This window comes from Stegostoma tigrinum, chromosome 22 (assembly GCF_030684315.1).
Source record: "Stegostoma tigrinum isolate sSteTig4 chromosome 22, sSteTig4.hap1, whole genome shotgun sequence".
NCBI classification, from domain to species: Eukaryota; Metazoa; Chordata; class Chondrichthyes; order Orectolobiformes; family Stegostomatidae; genus Stegostoma; species Stegostoma tigrinum.
Genome location: NC_081375.1, coordinates 41,363,828 through 41,387,347, shown reverse-complemented (window position 1 = coordinate 41,387,347; position 23,520 = coordinate 41,363,828). Strand labels below are relative to the sequence as shown.

At 40.7% G+C, this 23,520-nt stretch overlaps 1 protein-coding gene across 1 annotated transcript in view; it reads right to left on the bottom strand.

The window, feature by feature from the left end:
- Positions 1-23,520, bottom strand: part of b3gntl1 (UDP-GlcNAc:betaGal beta-1,3-N-acetylglucosaminyltransferase-like 1) — a 331,506-nt gene that overhangs the window by 34,915 nt on the left and 273,071 nt on the right. Inside the window, exons 9-10 of the mRNA XM_059653792.1 lie at positions 11,577-11,712; positions 140-208 (exon numbers count right to left, since the gene is read on the bottom strand). Coding sequence (XP_059509775.1) covers positions 140-208; positions 11,577-11,712 — 205 coding nt within the window. The remainder of the gene's footprint in view (positions 1-139; positions 209-11,576; positions 11,713-23,520) is intronic.

Below are 23,520 nucleotides of genomic sequence, written 5' to 3'. Positions count from 1 at the left end.
GCAGTTCCTACTATCTCTGAAACTGGTATTTGGTGTTCTGTTCAGGTGAATCAGAGGGAATGTGGGACCAGGAGTTCTTTGCTGTAATGTATTTAACACTGGAGCAAAGTAGAGCAGTATTTAAAAGAGGGTTTCTTACCTTTGACTCTTGATAAGTGTAGAAACCCTTTGTTATCTTACTTTGATCTACATCACAAAAAGACACAACCTGTAGAAGGTAGAGCCCACAGTTAGCATTATTTATGTATTAACAATGTTCAGTATTTCAAATGGTGGTACAGTAATGGACAATCTTTACTAGCAGATTTTGAACTATTCGGAACATGAGTTCCCTTATTGTTTGCTTGTTAGCTGCAATGTATATGTGTTACTATTGTAACACATATACATTGCAGCTAACAAGCAAACAAAGCATTCAAATGCATATAAAACACATTATATACCACGTTAAAACGTGAACAGGAAACCTAGTTACTATGGCAACTGTCATAGAACTGCTGTCTTTCTGATGGTGCTTGTGCACAGACAGGTGTGTCACAAGAATATAGTGAATAGACTTGTTTCATTTGTGACCTCCCATTGATATTCCGGGACAGTAATTTTGCCCCAAGTGAGAAAAAATGTGGACTTACACAGTTCTTTTTATGACCTCAGGTCATCCCTTTACATCCAATGAACTTTTCTGAACAGGAGAGAATGTCATATTGTGGGAAACGCACCAGTCAATTTCGACAAAGCAACCTTTTTGGGATAAATTTTCATTTGACGGAATGAAGTTCCGTACTTCTAAAATTAATTACTCAGGGCCAGAGAAGTTCTTCAGTAATAATTATGCATAATTCAAACATATTAATAATAGTAAATGATTAATAAAGGATTGAGAACAGCCATAAGGAACAAGGAGGGTAAGCTGCTCACTGAAGTGAAGGGTATAGCAGAGCTGCGAAATGAATACTTCACTTCTGTTTTTACTAAAATAGAAAATGGTCACTATGGCCCAGTTGAAAACGTGTGTGTTGAACAACTGAGCAGGATCATGATAGATAAAGAACCGGTGTTATGGTGGCTCAATGGTTAGCATTGCTGCCTCACAGAGAGAGGGAACTGGGTTCAATTCCACCTTTGGGTAACTGTCTGTGTGGAGCTTGCACATTTTCCCCGTGTCTGTGAGAGTTTCCTCTGGGTGCTCCCGTTTCCTCCCACAGTCCAAAGATGTGCTGGTTTGGTGGATTGGCCATGTTTAATCACCTGTTGTATCTGGGGAGGTGTAGGTTAGGTGGGTTATAGGGGAATGGATCTGGGTGGGATGCTCTCCGAGTTGGTGAGGACCTTGTTGGGCCAAAGGGCCTGTTTCTATACTGTAGTGATTCTATGAAAAAAGGCTGGTAACACTCTGAGTAGAGAAGTCACCAAGCCTGGATGAGATGCATCCCAGATTGCTCATACAGGTAAAGGAGCAAATTGTAGAGCCATTGGCAGAAATTTTCCAGACCTCTCTGAACAAAGAACTCATTCTAAGAGGACTGCAAATGTGATACCATTGTTTTCAAAAGGGGCAAAGGAAAACCCAGAAAGCCACAGACCTATCAGCTTGACTTCACTAGTGGGAAAGGTGATAGACATCATAATACAGGATGAGATAAATATAGACGAGAAAAATAAGGTAATACTAGACAGTCAATGTGGCATTGTCAAAGGCAGGTCATGCCTGACGAATTTAATTAAATTCTTTGACGAGGTGACATGGGCAGTAGATGAGAATGGTGCTGTGGATGTTGTAGATGTCGACTTACAGAAAGCATTTGATACAATGCCACATGATCAGAGATAATGGGAACTGCAGATGCTGGAGAATCCAAGATAACAAAGTGTGAAGCTGGATGAACACAGCAGGCCAAGCAGCATCTCAAGGGTACAAAAGCTGACGTTTCGGGCCTGGACCCTTGCTCTCTGATGGCATGGTTGGGTAGCAAATTAGAAACATTTGGCAATGGATGTGTCTTTGGCAGCATGGGTTAGAATTTGGCTAAAAGATAGGAAGCATGGTATAGTATGGATGGGCATTTCTCAGGCTGGAAACAAGTTGAAAGTGGTGTTTCCCAGGGACCCGTGTTGAGACCCTTACTTTTCCTGACTTATATAAATGATTTGGAGTTGGCTCTTGAAGGCAAAATCTCTAAATTTTTTCATGATACCAAGCCAGGGAGAATAATGAACTTTGAGGATTATGCTGAGTGACTTCAGAGGGACATTAACAAGTTGGCCAAATGGGCAGACACCTGGTGGATGAATTTCAATTCAGGGAAATGTGAGGTAATGCAGTTTGGGAGAAGAAAGATGGAGAGGCCATACATGCTCAATGGTTTTGAGGAGAGTACAGCAGCAGACGGACCTTGGGGTTCACATGCATAACTGATTTATTTATTGTCACATGTACCAAAGGACAATGTAAAGCTTTGTTTCTGAGTAGTACAGGCAGATCATAGTAAGTAAGGGTGTAGTAAGTCAAAGGTTGTAAAAAGCTTAGACAGAGGCACGCATGTTACACTGCACGGGGTGTGCGCTAGGCAAGATCAATGTTAGCAAGATCAGCATTATTTGAGGCTACAGAGTCTGTTCACTAGTTTAATAATGGCCAGAAAGAAACTGTTCCTGAACCTGCTGGTGTGTGTGTTCAAGTTTCTGTATCTTCCACCTGAGAGTAGAGTTTGTGAGAGATCATTATCGGGGTGTGATGAGTCTTTGATGATGTTGGCAGCTTTTTTGCAGCAGCGAACTGTGTAAATGGAGTCCATGGGTGGAATGTTGGCTGCTGTGATACTTTGGGCCGGGTACACAACTTCTGTAGTTTCTTACAGTCCTGGGCAGAGTAGTTGCCGTACCATCTCGTTACGCACCCGGACAGCGTGCTTTCAATAGTGTATCTGTGGAAGTTGGTGAGGGTCCTTATGGACGTGCCAAATTTCCTGAGCCACCTGAGGAAGAAGAGGCATTGTTGTGCCTTCTTGACCATCGCATCCACATGGGAAGTCCAAGAAAGACTGTTGGTTATTGTCACTCTGGGGAACTTGATGCTCTCCACTCTCTCAAACTCAGTTCCATAGAGGAGGCTGTGTTCTCCTCCTTTCTTTCTGAAGTCGATGATCAGTTCTTCTCTGAAGTAAAGTTGAAACAGTTGTTACGGCTTATAGGATTCTTGGGTTTATAAATAGAGGCAGAGGGTGTAAAAGTAAGGATGTGATGTTACACCTCTACAAGTCATTGGTCAGACCAAATTTGAAGTATTGTGTCCAGTTCTGGGCACCTTATTTAAAGAAGGAAGTTAAAGCCTTGGCGAGAGTGCAAATGAGGTTTACGAGAATGCTACCAGGAATGAGGGATTTTAGAGACAAGGAAAATTTAGAGAGGTTGGGCTTATTCTTCTTGGAGCAGAGAAGATTAAGAGGTGGCCTGATTGAGATGTTCAAAATTATGAACACTTTTGACAGATTAAAGAAGGGTATTCTGTTTTCACCAGTTGGTGTATCCATAACCATTGGGTCACAACTTCAAGACTGTCAGTATGGGACCTAGGAGTGAGATCAGGAGAAATTTCTCTACTCATAGAGTTAAGATTTTGAATGTACTGTTTGGGAGTGGTGGAGGCGGATTCCATAGTAGGTTTCAAATGAAAGCTAGATATATATTTGGAAGGGATGAATTTAGAGAAATACGGAGGTCCAGCTGGAGAATGGGACCAGCTGGGCAACTCTTATGGGAACCAGAATTGGCACAATGGGTCAAATGGCCTCCTTCTGTACTGTAAAATTCTATGAGTCGATCATTACAATGTTGTTAAAAACCTATTAAGGCCTGCTTGAACAAGGCTATGTTCTTCACTTGGCTTTGGCATAATAATAGTGGGGAAGTAGTCTAAACAAGTATCTTAACAATGATTTCTGTGTGGATTCTATCCGGGAAGTCTGCACTGGCATAGACCACGGAGGGACAGAACGGTTGGAACTGCAACTGATGCCCAGAGCCAAAGACAACAGCAGCCATAATGATGAAAAGAAAGTGATACAGATGCAAATTTGGTGTAAATATTAGGTTTGAAAAGAGAAAAGTTCTCATTGGAGAGAAGGAGGCTAAGAGGGGATTTAATAGAGACATACAATATGATCAGAGGATTAGATAGGGTGGACAGTGAGAGTCTTTTTCCGAGGATGATGATGTCAGCTTGTACGAGGGGGCATAGCTACAAAGTGAGGGGTGATAGATTTAAGACAGATGTCAGAGGCAGGTTCTTTACTCAGAGAGTGGTAAGGGCGTGGAACGCCCTGACTGCCAATGTAGTTAACTCAGCCACATTAGGGGCATTTAAACAGTCCTGGGATAAGCTTATGGATAATGATGGGATAGTGTAGGGGGAGGGGCTTAGATTAGTTCACAGGTTGGCACAACATCGCGGGCCGAAGGGCCTGTTCTGCACTGTATTGTTCTTTGTTCTATGTCCTAAAAGTGATCCACTGTGCTGGCAGCAAAGGCAATAAGATACAAACATTGTATGGCTGGGGGCACATAAGGCAGAAGTTATACTCCAAAGCTGTGGAACTCAACAATGAGTCTTTGTGGCAGTAAATTGGAAAATGAGGTGTAGTTCCTCCAACTTGCATTAAACTCCAGCTTCATGTGAACACCGTACCAGGGCAAGGATGGAAATATTAGCATGGCTGCAAGGTTTTTTAATATGGTTACCACAGCTTAATGTCTCATGTAAGAGATGGAAAGTATGACTGTGCAGCTGTCTGTCAGAACAGTACCACGAAGAAATGTCAGCTTACATTATGTCCTCAAGGTTCTGGAGTGAGGTTTGAACACCCAACTTCCTAAGTCAGGTTTCAACCACTGAGCCAAGAACAGCACCAACATAGAACAACAATTTAGTCTGGTCCTGTGTATAAATTAGTCTTTTAATTGTAAATTTAATTTGGATGTTTTTAAACCAATCTGAGATGTTGTTATTAGCACTGATTTACTGGTGCACTGAACTCTGCACTTACAACATTTCGGCTTATCACGACAAATTCTGAGAGGTTCTTTCTCCTGGCTGGAGAATTCATACTCCATGGGTCCTAGGCTCCGGATAAAGTGTCAGATGTTTAGGACAAATGGGAGCTATTTCTTCTCTCATAGGGCTGTAAACCTTTGGACTGCTTTTCTCTAAAGGGAGATGCATGTTCAGTCACTAAGTATATTCAAATCCTGCAGATTTTCGACCACAAGGAGTATACAGAGATATGAGAATTGTGAAGAAAACGAGGTTGAGGTCAGAGATTAGGCATAGCTGTATTGAATGGTGCAGCAGGTTTGATGAGCCATATAACCTACTCCTTTTATTTATTTCACATGTTCCCTCAGATCCACTCCACTGGAGTCATAGATTATCTGCTTCTTACTTATTGGTGTTCAAGTTCAGTCACTGGGTTTCCAAGTCATGATCTGCTTTTGTTACTCTACAATTACGTTCAAATTTTATATTCATTCGCTTGAATATGCCACTACAATGCATAATGATGACAGATCATGTAAAGCCCATGAAACCTACAACCATATGTAAAACACACCTGTTGCACTAATGACCATTTCTACAACTTCCTCTTGCTTCATTAATATCGCTTGCTAATTCCGCAGGTTAAGTTTAATTATAGCATGTTTTCAAATGTTGTAGGCTCCTCATTATTTTACACACAAACATGATCTTAGAGGACAGGCAACATTTGTTTTCAATTTACTCATTTCATTCAGATTATTTTGTTTGTATTGTGCCATTGAGGATGGTTTGAACTTTGTTATTTTGTAGATGGGGCTGAGTGGTTAGAGAATGGCAGTCAGCTGTCTTCTGATTTCCATGCTGAGGTGCATGTGGGGAAGCTGGCTTCCAAGTAAGGAACACCTTTCACTTTTTTTCTCCTGATATTGTTTGAAATAAACAAGCAGCCTCGCAAAATGTCACAGAATTGAGGGGCCATCCACAGGAGAATTGGTTTCAGTCACTCAGTGTGTCCATTCCTACGGTTGGCTCTGCAGCTCTCACATCTAACAACACCCACAAATATTAGAATCAAAATGAACATTTCTTTGTTCGATGTGGAACGGAACATTCAATCCAGGATTGCTACTGGAGCTTTACAGGTGTGTTTCATGTATTAAGTATTCAAGCAATATCTAAACGCTTTTATGCTGAGACCAACATCCCAATTAGTTGTTGAGAATGTGGCAGTGATCATGGACTTCTCTGACAGGTGTGCCCCAAGTATGATTCTCTAATGTCAGTTCCAGTGGATGTACTGCCTGTGCAGATTAATGTACTGTTTTTGGTAAAACTGTTCTCTGTCTTGAATTTTGTGACAGTCCTGGACTTCTAGCTCTGATTTATGCAGAGCAGCAAGTTGTCTTCTGAGCTTAGTTCCCATCAACAGTTCTGATGGTTGAAATACTGTAAATCTGTAGTTTAGGAGTTCAGTCTGAAAGTCTTTGTTTCTCTTTACCAGTCTGTCTCCTCTTTCAGCTTCACTGGTGCATTGGGGGATAGCGGAGAGAATGTGTAAGAAACACAAATCTGCAGTTTCTTGCTACGTGTGTGAATTAGTCATTTGCAAATTGTGGACCATTAACGAGGTAACCTGGTCAAGGATGCTGTCTGCTGCAAAGATCTCCTTTGAAGCTCAGATATCCGTACAAATCTTTGATTTTGATCCATATAGTAATCAGGAATAATTTCTTCTCTAGATGCTGATATTCCCTATCACATACGGATAACCGAGGCTATGCTCTGCATTTTATGACACCCATGTGCCCTCGGTATATTTTCTCCCAGGTGTTTGCCAGAGTGTCAGACCAGAATCACCAACCTCTTGTCATATACCATTTCTGTTGCTGCGCCACTAGGGCTCTGCTGTGGGCAGCCTTGTGTGCAATGTTGGCAGATAAGAATGCGTTTCACACCTTGATTTATGCACGGCCAATTTCTTAAGATTCTTTTCAGCTTCTGGCACTTGTGGTGCAGTAAATGGAGAACATAGCTCCAACTGCATTTGTGAGGTTAACTTTCTGATGTGTAGGATGGTCAATGATGGCTTTGGACAATGCATCTGCTGTTCTTTGCAGCTATCCCTGGCTGTATACCTGTGATGCAGCTAATCGAGTCTTTGCAGCTTAAGGAATCGCCTTAGTGAGGCAAATCCGAAAAAAAGGCAAACATTAACAATTACATTTTAAAACAGAAGTATATTCTATTTTTTTTTGATCTTATGGGAAATAATTGCACAGGCATGTACAACGGACATTGTTCATTGTGCATGTTTCCTGTCAGTTGAGAAATCTGATGAATCGTCAGTTATTGTAAAACAAGAGACTGTTCTTTTGTTTGTTTGAGAAAGGTAATGATTGTTGATTGTCAGGCGGTGACAGTGAAGCAAGGTCCTGCAGTCAGCCACAGTCCAGTGCAGGTTCATTTAAACTAGTCATAACTGGGAACATTGTCTTGTAAGGCAGTCTCGTTAACACTGGAATGTGCAGCACGATTATAGGTTGTATAACATTACATAAGTTAGACTGTGCAGAAAGATGCTGATGGTATGTATTTAAATGGCATGTACCATGACCAATCTGGGATTTATTTGTATGCCCTGACATCTGTTCGGGTAGAATTCATATAGGTCAGCTAAGTAAACAACTTTAAATTCCTTTTTACATATTTAGGACATCAAAGTACCAAGCTGTGGAATAGCTTTGTTGCTGCAAATCTTAGGTAGCATTCCTCGGCATAAAAGGACAGCTATTATAAAAATAACCAAATCATTATCAGGATCAAACAAACATCGGAGAAAGACAAGGCTAAAAAGTCAGGTCATGAGAGCAAATTTCAAACATTACCCAGTTCTTGTATGCATTTTGTTTCTGGGGTGCAGTTGGCAGCAGTAATGTGATTGACACAGGTTTCCCCATTTCACACTCTCAAAACTTGAATCATTCAAATAGAGTCATAGAGATGTACAGTACAGAAACGAAACCTTTAGTCTAACTTGTCCATGCGGATCAGATACCCTAGATTAATCTAGTACCATTTGCCAGCATTTGGCCCTTATCCCTCTGTACTCTTCCTATTCATAGACGCATTCAGATGCCTCTTAAATGTTATAATTGTACCAGCCTCCACCACTTCCACTGGTAGCTCATTCGATACATGCACCACCCTCTGCAGTAAAATGTTGCCCCTCATGTCCCTTTTAAATGTTCTCCCACTCACTTAAAACCTGTGCCCTCTAGTTCTGGCCTCTCCTATCCCGGGAAAGAGTTTGTATATGCACCCTGACCATGCCCCTCATGGCTTTATAAACCTCTATAAGGTCACTGTTCAGCCTCTGACACTCCAGGGAAAATAACCCCACCCTATTCAGCCTGGCCCTATAGCTCACACACTCCAAACCCAGCAACATCCTCATAAATATTTTCTGAACCCTTTCAAGTTTCGTAATATCTTTGCTATAGCAGGGAGACCAGAACTGAAATCTGATGTCAAACTTTTAAAGCCATTGGCCACTGGGGAGAATTCACCAAAATGCCAGGAAAAGTGGACAGATACCTATGTCTTTTATGTTTGCTGTAGAGATAGAAGGAACCACAGGTCTCTTGAGGCAATGTCCCTACCTCTGAGTCAAAATGTTTAGGTTCAAGTCCCACCTACAGCATAGTTGTGTTATAACAAATCTGAACAAACTGACCAGAAAAGAACTATAAGGAATCAAAAAGCAAGACAAAGTTATTCAGTTTGCCTTGGTCAAATAATATGCAGAGTCAAATGTAACATGATCCGATCCTAATTAGGAAATATTGTGACAACAAATTCTGTACCCACTGAATATCATTTTTATTTACACAATTCATTGAAGAGCATCTCCCTAATCCAACAATGCTGGATCTATTGTGTCCTATAGAGTAACTTACTTTTTCTATTAGTCTCTATGATCCTCAATGTCAATATCAACCAGGCAGTCATCAGATCCATATGGCACATAACAGTGCTTATCTTCTCCAGAGATTTAAGAATACAGGCAGCACTGTCCTCATTATGTTCCATGACCAACATAAACGCTCTGCTCAAGACAAATCATAGTCCTGAGGAAAGAGGCTAAGAGGGCAATTTCATGTCAGATTGCCAATGGACATAGGAGCCAAATGTCTACCTTTCAAGATTGAAAACTTGAATATACAAACTGGTTACAATGTAAAGGCGCAATGCATTGATGTAATTGTTTCTGAAATGGTTGGGCTTCCTCACCTCTTGATCTCATTTTCACGAGCAAATGTTAGGTGCTTTCCCAAAGGAAAAGCAACTCCACAACTGGAACTCTGCTAGTCAGCTGAAGAATGTCACTGGACTGGAGAACTAAGCTTTGATTTATTCAAGGAATTACCACTTTCATCAGGAGACCAAAGAGATGGGAACAAGGACAAAGACCAAAAAGTGGGTAGAATATTTTTACTGTGGAAACAGCTTTGTTATGTGGTTGTGCTCTCACTCCTGAGTCACAAAATCAGAGATTTAAATCCCATAATGAACATCAGCATGTAATCTGGGTTGACATTTCAGTCTGGCACTGACAGAATGTTGCATTGAAAGGGGCGCTAGCTTGTAAAATGATAAAACAAATTACTATCTGCCATTCCCTGGTGGACAGAATCAAACCCACAGCACTGTTGATGAAAGGTAAGGAATTCTTCTGCTATATTGGTCAAGTGTCATCCTCCAACCAAAACAATCCACATTTGAGGGCCACATTTATCCAGGTGATGAGTGCATTTTTGAAGTAGTTTGCACATGTGTCTGAATGAATGTCAAACTTTTGAAAAGCACTGTATATGTTTTCTTTCTTTGTATATTTTATCCCATGTTAGTTATTAGCAGCCAGTTTATATTTAACCAAAGTTTCATAATGTTACAATTAAACAGTAAATCATGCACATTGGGGATTGTAAACACTGTGAACCTAATAAATTTGCTGTAGATGTATAATTGTACAATTTTGTGCAGATGTTTTATATATGGAGCAGATCTCCTGCCTGTAACAGCCAACAGCAAAACAGAAAAGAGCAGCTCCGCACACTTTATTGTGTAATTAGGCTGTTAGCCACTTTTCACAATTAGTTTCTTTATAAACTACCGTTGATAAATCTGAAAAAGGCTAATGTGGGCATTTTTTTCTGTTTTGAGTTGTTTCTGCGCCTTTGAAATATGAAATAAAAAGGTATTTTCAAACAGAAGGAATCTGGATCAGGTACTATCACCAACTCATTATTGCACTGAACGTTTATAGTGCTTTACTAGACTAATTCACATTATGTATAACTTTTAATGTTGTAAATCATGTAAAGGTGCATCTCTGAGGCATGAAGAACATGGCTGTTGCACTGAAGAAGGACAGACCACAACGATATAAAAATTCATTTTTCCTCATAACGTACATTGTGTTGCAAAGTTAAAGATCTAGAGTTAAAGTTCCATATTACTATCCTGATTTAAATAGAATATACAGAGGATTAAGTAAGATTGGGACTGATTTTGACTTTCATTGTTGAACAGAAAACTGGTTCGGCTCAAACAATTCTGTGGAAAAGCAGCATCTTAGAGGGAGTGCACCAATAATTTTTGCTTAATGGAAGTGGTTAAAAATTACCCTAAACGTTTTACCCCTATATTGTACCTCACCAGCTGTGAAAGTTGGGTTGGGGAGAAGTAAATGCTAAACTTCTTGGTACTGTGTTCATTCTTCACCCATTAAAAAAAAATTACTTCAACAAAACAGAGCAAAATAAATGCATTGCATCTATAAAGCTTAATTAATAGCATATTTCATCCTACAGTAGCAACAGAAAAATGTGGAGTTAAAATTGTGAAGAAATCTGCAGCAAGTCTGTAAAATATTTAATTACTTTTTCATGATGTGGGTGGATTCCCATCCCTAACTGTCCCGGAATTGAGTGGCATGCCTAGCCATCTCAGATGACAATGAGAGTCAGAGGTAACACAGTGTGGAGCTGGATGAACACAGCAGGCCAGGCAGCATCAGAGGAGCAGGAAAGCTGACATTTCGGGTCGGGACCCTTCTTCGTCAGCTTTCATGCTCCTCTGATGCTGCCTGGCCTGCTGTGTTCATCCAGCTCCACACTGTGTTACCTCTGAATCCAGCATCAGCAGTTCTTACTATCTCTGAGAGCCAGCCATGTTGCTGAGGTTCTGCAGTCACATGTAGGCCAGACCAGGTAAGGATGACAAGCTTCCTTCATTGATGAATAAGATAGATTTTTACAACAATTGATGCTTCTTGTCATGATCATTATGACCGAGGGTATCCATCAATTGAAGAATTACTAATCAAACTTAAATTCCAATCACTCTTATGATGGGATGAGAAACCATGAACGTTAGCCTGGGCCTCTGGATATTAGCCATGTGACATTGAGCACTACGCTATCATCTCTCCCTGTATTTGATAACACTGACTTTTAATAATTACATTTTTGTTTAAACTTACCTTTTTCTGATTGATTGCTGACAGACTTCTGTATAACCTCCTACCCTGTTTCCCAGCATTCCAGATGGTAAATGAAGGCCAACGACTCAGAACTCGCTCCTCCAGGAATGTAACACGTTGCTTCCAAATGGTCTCTCTAATGCGACAAAGAAGGAATGAAGCACATCTCTGTCTTTATGTTACGGCCATGATAATCTCCAGAGTCATCAAGAGACATGTTGATTTTATTACTGTATAGTATCAGAAGACTTTAGATAGTATTCACATATAATTACATACAAATACATGGAGCTCCTCTAGATTTGGGTGGGGATTTTATAGAGGTGTCAAGACTTGTAACGTCAACTGGAGCAAGAGAACGAGACCCACGTTACTCCTATCAGAAGGACGCAGTAATTTTAAAAGTCTCTGAATTGGTCACCGGCCAGTCTTCCCTAGAATCAAAGACTCTGGGGACAGAAATCAGAGGCTGGTAGCTGTTTTGATCATCGGTTCCACTGGGAAGGTAATGGCTGTTGCAGGGTAAGAGAGAAACTGGATACCCAACGTAAAGGAGTGATGCGGGCTCGAGGTAAGCTGTGGCCAGAGGAGTCATGTGGGATTGGGGACACTGGTGGGGGAGGGGGACTGGGTGCTGACAGAGGCCAGAAACAAGAGCAGAAGGATGAATCTCAGTGGGCCTCTCTGATTCCTGCTCACCTGATCCCTCATTCTGGCACCTGGGACCTTTGCCGTTCCCCCTTTTATGCCACAAGCAGCCCGCAAAGGTTTGTTGTTCTCCCTGAGAGCTGATACACCTGCCCACCACTGCATTAATACCAGCTGTAATGGGATGAGCTGGTCCTTAATTGCCCACTTCTATGTACATTCAGTGACTGCTGGGCAGGATGTCCAGCCATGGGTCTTGCTGTTCTGGCTGTAATCCCAATGAAGGTGGGAAGGGGGTGAAGTGGGTGATGTGCTGCTTGTGTGTCACCCTCTGAACTGATTAAATGACCTCCCTGCTCCAAACATGCCATGGTTGTACAGTCATAGAGTCATACAGCACAGAACAGTCCATTCGATTGAACTTGTCTGTGCCAATCAGACATCCCGATCTGACTTTGTTCCATGTGCCAGCATTTAGCTCATATCCTTCTAAATCCTTCTTATTCATATACCCATACAGCTGCCTTTTAAATGTGTAATTGTACCCACCTCTTCCATTTCCTCTGCCAACTTGTTCCGTACATGTAACGTCCTTTGCGTGAGGAAGTTACCCCTGAGGTTCCTTTTAAATCTTACCCCTCTCAGCTTAAACCTCTAGTTCTGGAATCCCCTACCCTGGGGAAAAGATCTTGACTATTCAACCTATCCATGCCCCTCATGATTTTAAAAATTCTATATTGTCACCCCTCAGCTTCTGACATTCCAGGGAAAATAGCCCCAGCCTATTCAGCCTCTCCCTGTAGCTCAAACCTTTCAACTCTGGCAACATCTTCATAAATCTTTTCTGCACCGTCAAGTTTAACAACATTTAACCACGACTAGAATTATACTTTGGTACACTTTAGGGAATAATTCTTAAGCTCTGGCATTCATTCGTATTTTAAAAAGAAATCACCAAAATTAATCTACCATGGCCTCTTTTTATTTACTATACTACATAATCCAAAAAACTTTCAAAACGAAGTCGGGAGTATGGAATCAGAGGCAAGTGACATATCTGATGTCTACTCGTAGACCTTACTCAAACAGTTAGATCTTCTTGGTTCCAAACACACAAGGAGAAAAACAGTTTTCTAACATACACATAACTTTCTGAAAATGTTGTTTCTGCTACCCGGCAACAGTCAGGAATGTAGCTACTGACTCGTGAGTTCTCTGCAATATTGTAACGTGGTCCAAAAGCAGACTGATTCTGCAGCAGTGCTCAATGGTTTCTTTGTGCTCGGATCATAAACCAAGAATGGCCCTGATATGCAAATCAGTTCCAAGGGATTGCTACCTGGGACCAGAGCTATGAGAAAGAATCTTGATCTGAACTTCTGAAGATTTTTCTGGCCCTCTTTTTTTTCTTTATATAGAATTCTATTCTTGAACCTGTTGAAATTAATTATTGTGGGCCGGCCTCAGAGTGAAGAAATCTTTCCTCATTTCAGCCCTAAATGGTCTCTACCACACACCCTGAGACTATGTCCCATGGTTTTAGGCTCGCAACCAGGGAAAACATCGTCCCCGCATCTAGTCTGTCTAGTCCTGTTTAAATTTCATACGTATAGATCAGATCCTCCTCATTCTTCTAAACTCTACTAAATACAGGTCCAGTTGAGCCCATCTCTCCTCATACGACAGCCCTGCAATCTAACTAGTGAACCCTAGATAATAAAATGTGAGGCTGGATGAACACAGCAGGCCAAGCAGCATCTCAGGAGCACAAAAGCTGACGTTTCGGGCCTAGACCCTTCATCAGAGAGCTCCTGAGATGCTGCTTGGCCTGCTGTGTTCATCCAGCCTCACATTTTATTATCTTGGAATCTCCAGCATCTGCAGTTCCCATTATCTCTAACTAGTGAACCCTTGCTGTTTCCTCTCAATGGCAAGTATATCAGGTAGAAATGTAATCAAAGTGGAAAAAAAAATTACATGCCAACTTATTATGCATCTCCAGCTATCATTCTGATTGTGGGGATTCTTGCTGTTCTACATATTCTGCTGCGAGATGCTTTTAGCATCAATGTGATTGGGCAAATCTGATTATGGCTCAATGTCTCAGCTGAAGGGTTGCATCTCCAAAAATGTTGTACTGTCTCATGACTGCACTAAGGTGATATTGCTTCTAAATGTATAGTACTATTTGCTGTAATAGCATCATCCAAATCTCATTTCAGCAAATCTGAGTTTTAGGATCAAAAACAGAAGTTGCTGGAAAAGATCAGCAGAGCTGGCAGCGTCTGTGAAGAAAAAAAAAGTCAGAGTTAACGTTTCAGATAAGGTGCCCCTTCCTCGACCTGAAACATTAACTCTGATTCTTTTCTTCACAGATGCTGCTAGACCTGCTGATCTTTTCCAGCAACTTTTGTTTTTGTCTCTGATTTACAGCAGCTGCAGTTCTTTCAGTTCTTACAGAGTTTTAGGACATCTGTCTGCCCATGAAACTGCAAAAAACATCTAACATCCTGCCAAAAGCATTAAACACAGCAATGGAAACAGATGTTGCAACATTAAGTTAAATGTCTAAGCAAAGCTGGGTAAAGAGGAAAGATCCACATTGCTGGATGTCACTAAGGTCGAAGAGAACCAGAAGGTACGTTGGATAACTCAATAGTGTTTCAGAGACTTCTTAAAAGGCTAAAGAGTGTTGGAGGCAAGGGACGTTAACGGAGGTAAAGAGGTCCACAGTTCTAAATTTCACGATTGATAAAAATCGTGTCTATACAATTAACCTTGAATGCATTACAATGAGGATGAAGGCTGCAGGGATAACATAGGTAATGTCCAATATTGAACCATAATATTGACTACAAAACTACCAATATACTCAATCAAACCCACCTCAGAATGATTATAGCACGATTATCAGATCTTACAGTTCAGTTAGCGTGCCAGGTTAACAAGTTCATTTTCATGAGTTTCAGGCACTCTTCTAAACTAGAACATGCAACCTTTCCATTGCTAATTTGTCTATTGCTGTTGCCTATCAATGATAAAGCAATTGACTGCAATCAGAGGTTTCCTGACTGCGGATGTCTTCGGGCGACAGTATTAAGTTTTGCAGGTGAAGTTAACTTGTTCCAGATGTTGAACTGGTCAATTTCTGGTCAGTTTCATAAATTCCCATTTTGATTCTAACCAGACGGACTATGTCTGCCAAATTAACAAAGTTGTATCCAGATGCCTTGTTGCTGTAACATGATGCTTTTCTTTGCACTAATGGATGACCATTTTCTTTCAGGACTAAAACATAAAACAATTTGTCATTTGATAGCTAAATAAAAAGACCTCATTTATTGCCAAGCTATTTTCTATTTGGAAGGACATTGCCCTTTAAAGGGCAATTTAACTCCTCAAATTTTGTCACTAATATTGCAAAGATCACCCAGTGGAAGTACAAATGTTTGGAGGAAAACAGAAACATTGATTTTTATAATATTTCTTATACTAAATGCATTCAGAAATTACATATTAGTCACAAACAACTATGAACTAAAGTGGAAATGTGTGAGACTGGAGTCAAAATGATGTGTGGTAACACAATAAGTGCCTGGAACTTATCCTGAGTACTTTTGCCTTTATTAACACTTATGTTTGTATTGTTGAAATGTTAACTTTTTTAAATGTTGTTTATTTCAGCATTATGAATGATTGACAGGATTTTTTTTCTCAATCAGCACCAATGGAATTTTGGTTCTTTAAGTTTTAACATGGAAATGATTGAGAACACAGGATTGAAGAGATAGGACAGATTTTAACTCCACAAGAAGCTTGACCTAACAACTAGCTTCTTGCATCTGCAATTATTTTGCCCTGCATTTAAATTAAGGTCCTGAATACTGCCTCCTACACTAGCTCATTCTTTTGTGGAGCACTGAAGCTGTGACATTCCTTCCTCCCTCAGAATTCTTGTTGCTGCAGCAATAGTCCTGACCTTGAGATCCAAAGCTTGGCCTTACCTTTTCCTCATTTAAATTTTCCTCACTTCTTGCTCTCTTCAGGTCTGTTGTTTGTTCAGCTTTGACAAAAAAAAGCAACTAAACCACGCTTTATAGGCAGAGCAAGTATATAGAAAAGGAATGGGAGGATTTATAAAGCTAATAGCAGGAATGTCATATTAAAAAGAGAGATCAATTTGTAGCTTATAGAGGGCTTGGTCAAAAATGACAAAGGAATATTTGGCAGATTTTCAAACTAATGGATGACTGCTCTTCCATGCACATGAAGGGAGGTACAAAGGAAATTACTTTACTGCAAAATCTTGCCACCCACGAGCCAGATTCTTCTTCCTTTCATCGTTCATGAAGATATTTGGAAAACTTCAGCAGAAAGCATTCTTTCCTGTTGTCTGTGTATGGAATTATATCTGTCGCATTTCATTCCACGCTCAACATTGAAACAGCTTCATCTACATTTTAATACGATTGTGAAATGCTCCTTGTGCTGTGCATTGAATGTTTTGATGGGTGGCAGACTAACATATCAAGAGAGTTCAAGTGATCTTTAGAATGAAAATCTTCATATTTTCATAAGTGCTTGACTTGGAACGATCTTCGATCTGAACCTCTCAGGGATTGGTGTCAAGAGTTAACAATCCAACTGACAACTTGTCTCAGTTCCAAATTTTTTTGCATGTTTGTCTTCAGATTGGATTTTGCTTCCTTGTAGAATGAACAAGTTTGTATGACTGTTCCAGTCAATTATGACCACCGTCTTCCTACCAAAGGTTACCATTGTCTAGAAATTAAACTGGGCCAGCCATAAATACTGTGGCCACAAGGGTAGGTTACAAATAAGGAATGCTGCAGCAAATAACTCACCTCTGGTGTCCCCAAAGCCTGTCCACCATCTATACATCATGAGGTGTGTGATGGGATTCAATCAAATAATGCTGGAAAACTCAGCATGTGTGGAGAAAAAGTTAATGTTTCAGATCAACGACTCTGTCTGTCCCTCTCTTTCTTCATAGATGCAGCCAGGCCTGCTGAGTATATCCTGAATTTTTGTTTCTAGTTCAGATTTCCATAGTCTATAGTATTTTGCTTTTGTGTCTTGGAATATTCTCCATTTGCCTAGATAAGCATAACTTCAACAGCTTTCAAAACTATCCAGAACAAAGTAGCCTACTTGATTATTATACCAACCTCCACCAACTCACAGTTGCACGAATGTGTACCACCTGTGAGATGCAGTAACTAAGGCTCCTCTGATAGCACCTACCAAATCTCTAACACTTAGAAAGTCAAGGGCAGCAGATACATAGGAACATCAGCATATACACGTTCCTGACTGACCCACACAACATCCTGAAATGGTACTAAATAGCCAAACCTTCAGTATTACTCTGTCGATGTCCTGGAACACCATTCCTAATAGCACTTTGGATATATCTACACCACATGGACTGTAGCTTTTCAAGAGGGTGGCTCACTACCACCCTTTGAAGGGCAATTAGTGATGGGCAATAAATACTGGCCTAGCTAGTGATGTTAAATATCATGAATGTAAAAATAGAAAATTTTAGTAGAGTGCTAGATTTCTAATTCTTTATTTTTTGTTAATGTCTCCACCCGAAATTGGGGTAAAATTGATAGATTTCCATATCTTTAAGGGGTTAAAGAAGGAAACTACCAACAAAGGTCAGAAAGGAAACACTTAATATTTTGGGCAGCATTAAAGGAGCTTTGCGAAATGATGTCTTGTCTACCATGATAGCGAAGATCAGCCAAAGGCCTTCAGCATCAGAGACAAGAAACTGTGATACACTGGAGTTTATTTTCCCCATTTGGCAATGGTCTTGAGAAATGAGTAGAACATGTTAGGTCTAGCTCTGAATATGTTCAGTTGGAGCTGGCAACTCTCCTTTGGCCTTGAAGACCCATTGTGTCACAGTGTGACTTCAAAATTAAATGCTGCATTTAAACTTCAACCACACCTTAAGTGAGGGTGACAGTGGTAATATCACTGGATTAATAGTGCAGAGGATTTGGTTGATGCTCTGGGCACAGGGCTTCAAGCTCCAAACTGAATTTACATTTGACTCATAAATCTGGAATTGAAAAGGTAGGCACTGACATTACATGCTCCTATTGGGTGTTTTTTTGACAGGAGGTCAGGCGTCTAGACCACCAATCTTCCCACTCACTCCAAATTGTACCCTCATTTATCAATGTAAATCTGTCCACATTGTAATGTAGTTGATGCAGACAGCTAGAGGGAATGATTTCATTTTACAGAAACTTTTAAAAAGGGCAGGATGGAAAAGAATATTCTCTTCAGGAGCTTTCCTTGTGCATTATGGGTATTCCCCAAAGATTAAATTCCGTTTTCCTTCCTACCAGCCTGCTCCCGAAACCCGGCTTCCTTGCACACACCTTGCACCCAATACCCTGAGCTCACCTGACTCTGTCTTCCTCGTGGATCTGCTTGCAGGACCAGCAGCATCCATTACTGAGAATGTGGGGCTGCTGGGCAATCAGATTGGACAGCGTCATTAAGGATGAAACTTCCTCCAAATGAGAGGCGGCAGTCCCATACTTATTTTGTTGCCGGGAGAAATTTTTTCAGCATTTGTCGCTTTCTGACTGACCTTTTTGTCTGGTGGGTGAGCGATTCACCCCCGCTCATCACCTGCTCGGTGATCTCTAGTCCTTGCTCTCAGTAATGGTGACCATCATTGAACTATCATCAATTGCTGTTAAAAAAAATCTGATTCACTAGTGTCCTTCAGGGAAGGAAATCTGCTGTCCTTACCTAGTCTGACCTATGTTTACTCCAGATCTATAGCACTGTGATTGTTTAAGTATAATTTCAAATGGCCTAGCAAGCCACTCAGTTCTGGAGAAATTAGGGATTGGCAACAAAATTGGCCCTTCCAGAGGTGTCAACATTACGTGAAAGAATAAAGGAAAAGTATTGCCAGAGTCTGGAAGAAAGAATGTGTTCCCTTCATAGACACACGATAGCACTGCAAGGCCAGTGAATTACTTTTCCATCATATTCCATGCTGTAGTGCCCTCTGTATAACCTAACTTGGTCACTTTCCAGTTACTAGTGGTGTACCGCAAGGGTCGATGTTGGGTCCACTGCTGTTTGTCATTTTTATAAATGACCTGGATGAGGGCGTAGAAGGATGGGTTAGTAAATTTGCAGACGACACTAAGGTCGGTGGAGTTGTGGATAGTGACGAAGGATGCTGTAGGTTGCAGAGAGACATAGATCAGCTGCAGAGCTGGGCTGAGAGGTGGCAAATGGAGTTTAATGCAGACAAGTGTGAGGTGATGCACTTTGGTAGGAGTAACTGGAAGGCAAAGTACAGGGCTTATGGTAAGATTCTTGGTAGTGTAGATGAGCAGAGAGACCTCGGTGTCCATGTACACAGATCCTTGAAAGTTGCCACCCAGGTTGGCAGGGCTGTTAAGAAGGCACACAGTGCTTTAGCTTTTATTAATAGAGGGATCGAGTTCCGGAACCAAGAGGTTATGCTGCAGCTGTACAAAACTCTGGTGCGGCCGCACTTGGAGTATTGCATACAGTTCTGGTCACCGTATTATAAGAAGGATGTGGAAGCTTTGGAAAGGGTGCAGAGGAGATTTACTAGGATGTTGCCTGGTATGGAGGGAAGGTCTTACGAGGAAAGGTTGAGGGACTTGAGGCTGTTTTCGTTAGAGAGAAGAATGTTGAGAGGTGACTTAAGTGAAACATATAAAATAATCAAGAGGGTTAGATAGTGTGGATAGGGAGAGCCTTTTTCCTAGGACGGTGACGGCGAGCACGAGGGGGCATAGCTTTAAATTGAGGGGTGAAAGATATAGGACAGATATCAGAGGTAGTTTCTTTACTCAGAGTAGTAAGGGAATGGAACGCTTTGCCTGCAACGGTAGTAGATTCACCAACTTTAGGTACATTTAAGTCGTCATTGGATAAGTACATGGAATAGTGTAGGTTAGATGGGCTTCAGATTGGTATGACAGGTAGGCACAACATCGAGGGCCGAAGGGCCTGTACTGTGCTGTAATGTTCTATGTTCTATAAAGAGTCACTTTCCAATTGAGCATCTGCTAGAAACCAAAATGCTACAAGTGATCAATAACTTTAACATCCTCCTGTTTCTGAGCTAACTGTATTAAAGTCTTCAAGTGAACACTGAAGGCATTCATTGAATCCCTACAGTGTGAAAGCAGACCATTCAGCCCATTGAGTCCACACCAACTATCGAAAAAGCATTCTACCACACCCTATTCCTTTAATCCTGCAATTCTCATGGTCAATCCACCTAGCCTGCACATCACTGGACACTGTGGGTAATTTAACACAGCCAATCTACCTAACCTGCACATTTTTGGGCTGTGGGAGGAAAGCAGAGCAGCCAGAGGAAACCTACGCAGATGCAGGGAGAATGTGCAAACTCCACACAGATAGTCCCCCAAGGCTGGAATCGAACTGGGATCCTCGGCACCGTCAGGCAGCAATGCTATCCATTCATTACAAGTATTTTCTGACTGACCTGTTTGGAGCAGGTGGGACTTGAACTTGAGTCACAAGGCTACCCCCTGAAGACGCTCCATGAAAATTATGTTGACGGATCTTCAGCTGGATGCTTTAAGACAAAACTGGAACGACAAGTTTTACTGACCAATTAACTGTTGTGACCTTTATGGTTAAATTAATCTTCCCTGCACTGTTTTAATCATACAAAATGGAGTCTTGCCAATAATTTTACAAGGTTCTCTCTCCAATCTCAGTGTAAGTGGATTAGTCAAATGTGCTTCAAGTCCTTAAAATTTCAGGAAAACAGGCTAATAAATCTCCAGTGAGAGTGATGACTTTTTTTGGAAAGAGGATGCAACAATTTATATGAGTAGTGAATCTCCAGATTATCCATCCGCCCCGTAACCAGGTTTACACGAGCTGTTCACTTATCCCAGAAACTCAGAATTGACTGAGTGATACTAGTGATGACTAACAATGCTGTGACACTCAGCCAAATCTCTATTAAGCCAACAAAATTAAAGTGGCAGCCAATTACTTAACATGACATTTAATTAAATTAAGTCATTATTTGGTAACTTTTAATTTAATTTCCATGAGTAAGTTTGAAACTCAACTGGTTCTAATTCCTTTAGTTTCTTGGGTACAGCTGTTTATGAGTTGCTGTGTTTATTTGACTTCAGAGCTATCGGTCAATTGTATGTACATACCGTGACTACTGAGTCAACAATTAAGGTGGCTGCAACCAGGACTACAGCTCATGGTTCTGTTCAGCCTTGCAATCCTAGTCACACGCACACAGTTAATAGACAGCTCCAAAGGTGACGAGACCTCTCTTTGCCCAATTTGAGTAAGAACAGAAGTGGGATCGGATCTTGCTTCACTGAGATTCTTGTCAGCAATGATTTGGGGAAGGCTGCAATTTTATGAGTTTGTAAGTGTTTGAATGACAATCAACACTAACAAACGTGAACAGAATCCAATAACAAATATATCCCAGTTGTACTGACCAGAAGTTGATGTAGTATGTAACTTAGTGACAGTCTGAAGCCCATGTTGTAACAAGGTGTAAAAGAAATCTCAAATATTATAATCCTTAATCAGACTACTGTAATAGATACATTTTTAAACCAGATGACTTGGGCTGATGAAAACGCATCTCTTACTTGTCCTATATAGTTGCAAGACAACAACAAATCGTTTACATTTTTTTTACATTATTTTTGTACAAGAAGTATTTCCCTCAAAGAAACAGACTGACAGTGTTTTGCGGAATGCTAAATAGATTCCTGGGAATATTTAAATAGGCAACTTTGACTAATAGTCACTTTAGTTTTGCAAACAGTAACTGTTTTAGGTTTTGTACAATGTCGCAGATCATCATTTTTGGCAAGAGCTTGAATTTCGAAAAATAGGAAGCAGCGAGACAACTGGAAACTGTGAACTTTTAAACCAAATAAGGTTTAAATGGTGCAAAGCAGCTGTGATGCAGCACAGTTGATAAATAACTTTGAAATGTCATTCCATTGGCTCTGCGTTAATCGCTTCAATGCTGCAATCCAATGTTTGTTTACTTTTGTATAAAATTCCTTCAGGATGACAGGAGGCCTTTTGTGTGAAGGATTATGTTGCAGTCTACTTCCTTGTGCTCTTGTCAATGAACCCACCCTGTCCTAGCATTCTGATGCAGTGCAGCATTACAACCCAATTCTAACTGAACTTGTTTCCATGAAAACATTTTTTAAAAAAACACGCAGTGTGTAAGTTTCCAGAGGAATCTTTATTCTGCAATTATAACATTTGACAAATATATTTTGGGAATGAAAAGGAAGGATGGAAGTGCTTGGAAATGAAGCACATTTCATTTTAGGCAACAATCAAACAATCCTGGATCAGGTAGGTAGAGCTAAATCCTATCCGGCTTGCATATGGGTCTGAAACAATTAATATTGAGGCATTTCACAAGCAACTTTCACTAAGATGATCTCAGATGATCTTGTGGGCAGAACAGATTACATCTGATTCCTTTTCAAAGTCTTTGTAACAGTGTCTATTATGCCGACGCAGCATGTAACTAGTTGCCACCCATTAACTGCACGAGACCCTTCTAGTTGGGCCAGGAAGTGGTTTTCCTCTGCGCAACAGTAGGGCCTGTAGTTTTCCACACTTATCGGGAATGGTAGCAACAACTTCCATCATAAGCAGCAGCTCTCATGGATTTGTGCGCTGGTATGCTCATCCTACAGAACCCAAAGTCATCTTTTAAGATTCAACGTGACACGAGACCTCTGCACAAATGTGTTCAGTAAAGCTTTCTTAAACTCAGTAGTGATTTATCTCAAGAGAGTACCATCTTCGATAATGCTGTGCACTGGGTTTATGAACACAAGCTCTAATTTAACAGACATTGTGTTATGCGGTACATGTCATCTCAGATCTGACAAAATTTATTACGCTTTGTAACCTGTTATCAGTATCAGGATAATAAAAATAAAGAACTGAAGATGCTGGAAATCTGAAACAAAAAGAGTGCTGGTGAAACATAGCAGACCTGGCAACATCTGTAGTGAGAGAAACAGAGTTAATATTTCGAGTCTAGCAACCCTACACTAGAACTGAAAGTAACTGTAAAAGGGTGGTATTAATGCTGATGACAGGCTCGGGAAGTAAACAAAGTAGATGGTCCCCAGAGAGAGAAAGAAAGAGGGAGAGAAACAGTCATAGGTAAAGAAAGAGAGCATCAGAATCTTTGAATAAGCTT